The 4,823-nt window shown below is 40.1% G+C and overlaps 1 protein-coding gene across 1 annotated transcript; it reads left to right on the top strand.

Moving 5' to 3' along the window:
* The first annotated feature begins 3,628 nt into the window (after positions 1 to 3,628).
* LOC125823369 (uncharacterized) lies at positions 3,629 to 4,516 on the top strand. Its single transcript, XM_049502753.1, has 2 exons — positions 3,629 to 3,873; positions 4,210 to 4,516. Exons 1-2 carry the CDS (start codon positions 3,629 to 3,631, stop codon positions 4,514 to 4,516), a joined length of 552 nt encoding a protein of 183 aa, XP_049358710.1.
* Positions 4,517 to 4,823: the final 307 nt, after the last annotated feature.

Raw genomic sequence — 4,823 nt, 5'->3', positions numbered from 1 at the left:
TAGGGTCCGACAGTTTCGACTCTCATCCCTGTGACTAGGATCTATAGTAGAGGCAAGATTGAAGATTGGTGAGTACTCATAGTATTCGAGGATGTGCTCACTAGTTTTATTATGTTCTTTCCATTTTATGTTTTGAACATTATTGTATGGGCTGTGTCCCAAGGATTGTATTGTATTAGATGGTTTTTGAGACAAGTGTATTATACTTCTGCTTTATTTTATAAAGACTTTGATTGTATTGAAATGTTTTAAAAATCTCGTATTTTCTATTATCTTATGTTATGAATGCTAAGTGGCTTGTATGAGGCCTCTCGCGGTCTTGTACGCCTTGTTACGTCTAGAGGGTACCCCTGGGTTGTGACAACCTTGGTATTAGAGCACAATGTTTTGAATGGTTCTAGGATGTATCAAAACTACTTCTAGTAGAGTCTTGTTCATAAGTGTGAAGCGCACCACATATATGAATGAGAGACCACTAGATGTGTAGGAAACTTCACTTCTTTCTTCACTCTAAGTCATGTGATAGAGTTTAATTATATAAAGTCTCTCTTTTAATCCTTACCCGATGGTCTACAAATATGACTACTCGAAGGGCTTTTGCTAGAAGGACTGAGGGAGAAAATGTTGATCAAGGAGCTCCTCCTCAAGCTCCTCAAGCTCCTCAAGCTCCAGTTGACCCTTTGACCGAGCAAGTGACTAATACAAAGTTTAGGACTTCTTTTCAAGTGTTGGCTCAAGCTGTGACGACCCAAGTCAATAGGGAAGTTGTGAACCCCGTAAACCCAAATGCGGGTACGACGACATTAGTGTGAGGGACTTCACAAGGATTAGACCTCCAGAATTCTATGGTTCTAAGGTTGAGGAAGATCCTCAAGATTTCATTGATGAGGTTTACAAGGTGTTTGTAACACCTCAGAATCTAGTAGGCTATGCTAGGGGTTAAGTACCAAGTAAAGGGCTATAGAAATTCACCTTGGCACCCTCCATGATGGTCCACACAAATCATGAAGGGCACCACGGATCGTGGTGGTGCCCATGGACCTAGGTAGTGAGTGACCAAAGAAAGATCACCTCCTACGAGAGCTAAGACAGATCGTGGTGGTCACCACAGATCGTGGTTCCACTCATGAAGGTGAGGCAGTAAGCCTCCAAGTCTGCCTAAAAATAGGACCCTCCCCACGAGTCACTAGACGGCTCGTAAAGGCCTTGATGGGCCATGTGAGGGGTCATAGTGAAGACTTAGCTTTTAGGGGTTAAGGGGGTGGTTGCCAAGCCACTGTTTCATGACCATGGAAGGCACCACGACTCGTGGTGCGGACTGAAGCTCGTGCAACGTCACGTGAAGAAGGGGGAATCCCTTGTAAGTTGGGAGCTTAAGGGTCTTTTCTGGTTTTAATTAGATCAAATCCATGTCGTTTTACCCAAGCTTAGGACCCCCTATATAAGTGATTTTAACCCCAAAACTCACCCATTCAAGTCATTATTTCCAAAACCCAAAAGAAATCCAAAAGTTCTTCTGTCAAATATTTCTCTCTCTAGAACTTGAAGAAGAAGAAATAGTTGGAGCTAGGATCAAGGTCAACTCTCCATTCCTCAAGAAACTGTGGGATTTGTTATCAATATATGATAGCTTTTCATCCATGGAATCCTTTCATCCATGGAGCCCCTATGATTCCCTGATTGAAAAGTAAAATTTTCCCAATTTGAATTAGGGTTTTCTACTATAGTAGTGGGTATTGATGAATGTTGATCCAAATGATTGGATTATGATTGTTTATGCATGAATTGATAGAATTAGCTATTTTTAGGATGAATTTACATGTACCCATGCCTAACCCATGTCTAACCCATGTCTAGAAAGACGAAATTGAGGAAAATGGGTTTCATGCCATGAAAGGAGAATTTTTGGGTTTAGATGTATTCTTATAGGATTGATGAGATACATTAGGAATGCTTTGAGATTGAAGCCTATGTGATGAATTACGATTAAATTTGCTTTGAGATTTAAGAATATGAGATGATTATGATATTGATTGCTTTAAGAGTTAAGCATGTATAATAATCATGATTTGTAGGGCTTTGAGAGTAAAGCTTAAGCATGAATTGTTCATTTTAGATAGGATTGTCATGGAAGGACTTTACCCACATGATTCCTTATGTATGTATGAATGTGAAAGGCTTTCTCATTGATTGATTCTAAGTTGAAAGGATTGCTCACCTAAAAATGAATCTATGTTAAAAAGACTATTAAATTGATGAGGCATGAGGTGACTTCCCATGTCATGTGATGATGAGTGTGAGACGACTATTCTTACTCTATGATGTTGAACAAGAGGTGACTACCCACGTTCCTATTATGTATGATTGAACTATAAGAGACTATCCTCATTCCCATAATGATGATTGGGCATGGAGGCGAATACCCATGACCTTTATAGAAAGATGTGGAGGCGAATACCCGTGTCTTATGATGTTGGACATGGAGGCGAATACCCATGATCCTAAAGTATGTAAGGCAAAAGGCGACTACCCATTAGACTTTATAGCAAGGCAAGAGGTGAATACCCATTAGCCTTTATAGGAGGCAAGGAGGCGAATCCCCATGTCTTTAATTGTAAGTATGAATTAGTATGAATTATGTTATGAAGAAGGATGCTTGGATTGTTGCTTGAGTTGCCTTCTATGATATAAGTATGACTAGAGGTGGATGACCCAAGTCTTGACTAAGGATAAGTTGAGGTTACTTGAGGAAGTATTCCTCCTTGTTATGATGATTTATTATGTGCATTGATTATGCTTATGACTTATGTTATCTAATGCTTATGTTTATGTTGATGTTTATGCAAGCTATCATATTTAGTACATTTTTGTACTAACGCATACTTTTGCCTACATTTCTTATCCAAATGTAGGGTCCGGCGTTCTCGACTCTCATCCCCGTGGCTAGGATCTTAGTAGAAGCAAGGCTTGAAGATTGGTGAGTCCTCATAGCATTCGAGGATTTAACCACCATTTCCTTATATCTTTCATTTTATGTTTTGAACATTATTGTATGGGCTGTGTCCCAATGACTCTTTGTATTAGATGGTTTTGAGGCAAGTAATATGAGACTTCCACTTTGTTTTTTAAAGACTTTGATTGTGTTGAAAATGTTTTAAATTTCTGCATCATTTCTATTATCTTATGTTATGAAAGCTAAGTGGCTTGTATGAGGCCTTTCGGGGTCTTGTACGCCTTGTTACATCTAGGAGGTACCCTTGGGTCGTGACAAACTTGGTAATCAGAGCACAAGGTTTAGAATGGTTCTAGGATGTCTCAAAACCATGCCAAGTAGAGTCTTGTTCATAAGTGTGAAGCGCGCCACATTTATGAATGAGAGGCTACTAGATATGAGTACTTGAAGGGCTCAAGTTAGAAGGAATGAGTAAGAGACTGTGGACCAAGGAGCTTCTCCTCAAGGTCCTCAAGTTCCGATCGACCTTTTGGCTGAGAATGTGACAAATGTGGAGTTTAGGTTATCTTTTCAAGTGTTGACTCAAGCCGTGATGGCCCAAGCTAATAGAAAGGTCGTGGTTCCGTGAACCCAAATGTGGGTACGTCGGCTTCTAAAGTGAAGGACTTTGCAAGGATGAATCCTCCAAAATTTTATGGTTCAAAGGTTGAGAAAGATCCTGAAGAGTTTATTGTTGAGGTCTATAAGGTGTTTGCCATCATGGGAGTGACTCCAGTGGAAATGGCAGAATTGGCCACTTATCAACTTAAGGGGGTTGCTCAGATTTGGTTTAACCAATGGAAAGAAGCAAGATCGGTAGAAGTAGGTCCAATAGAATGGGAAAGGTTTAAATCTGCTTTTCTTGATAGGTTCTGGCTAAGGTTCTTGAGTTTATTAATCTCCAGCAAGGTAATATGAGTTTTAAGGAAGGTTCACTCAAATGTTAAAGTATGCTCCTTCTATAGTGGCTGACTATAGGGAAAAAATGAGCAAGTTCATTTCGGGAGTGTCTAACTTGGTTGTGAAAGAATGTCGTACAACTATGCTAGTTCATGACATGGAAATTTCTCGTCTTATGTTCATGACCAACAAATTGAAGAGGAGAAACTTAAAGAGAGGTATAGAAAGCTTAAGAGGTCAAGAATGGATGATGGTAACTCTTCCCACCCTAAGTCCGGTGGACGTGGTTGTTCAAGGTTTTGACAAAGGTTTTTCAGGAATGGTTCTTATAAGGTTCCCCCAAGGTTCAACAATGAAAGAGTGTCTAACCCTAAGCCTCAAGGAGGTGGTAATGGGTCTTCATTGCCAGATTGTGCTAAATGTGGAAGAAAGCATGAGGAAAATTGTCTAGCGGGTTCTAATGCTTGGTTTGGTTGTGGTAAGATGGATCACAAGATAAGGCATTGTCCTTCGGTCCCAAGAAATGAAGGAGATAGTCGTCGTAGGGCCCAACCCTGTCCTTCATTTGCTCCAAGTGTTTCGGATGTGAATGCTCCTAAGCAGAATCGATTCTATGCACTCTAGACTTGAGGTGAGCAAGAGGGTTCTCGCGATGTGGTTACCGATATGTTGAAAGTTTACCTACTTGATTTTTATGCTTTACTTTATCCCGATGCTACCTTGTCTTTTGTGACGACATATGTGGCTATGAGGTTTGATGTTCTTCGAGATGTGTTGTTAGAATATTTTTCTGTCTCTACTCCTATTGGTGATTCTATGGTGGCTAAGAGGGTCTATAGAATCTGTCTCGTTTCCTTATCCCATAGAGTCACTCTTGTTGATTTGGTGGAGCTTGATATGTTAAACTTTGATGTTATCCTCGGTATGTATT

This window comes from Solanum verrucosum, unplaced genomic scaffold (genome assembly GCF_900185275.1).
Source record: "Solanum verrucosum unplaced genomic scaffold, falcon-dt-bn FXZP01000095.1, whole genome shotgun sequence".
Classification (NCBI taxonomy): Eukaryota; Viridiplantae; Streptophyta; class Magnoliopsida; order Solanales; family Solanaceae; genus Solanum; species Solanum verrucosum.
This window is presented reverse-complemented; position numbering and strand designations above follow the sequence as displayed.

Bases quoted from the DNA above. Each gene is read 5' to 3' on its own strand.
- LOC125823369 (XM_049502753.1), top strand. From the start codon at position 3,629: ATGAATCCTCCAAAATTTTATGGTTCAAAGGTTGAGAAAGATCCTGAA. The intron at 3,874-4,209 runs GTTCTTGAGTTT...AAGGTTTTTCAG, and splicing joins CTTGATAGGTTCTGGCTAAG to GAATGGTTCTTATAAGGTTC.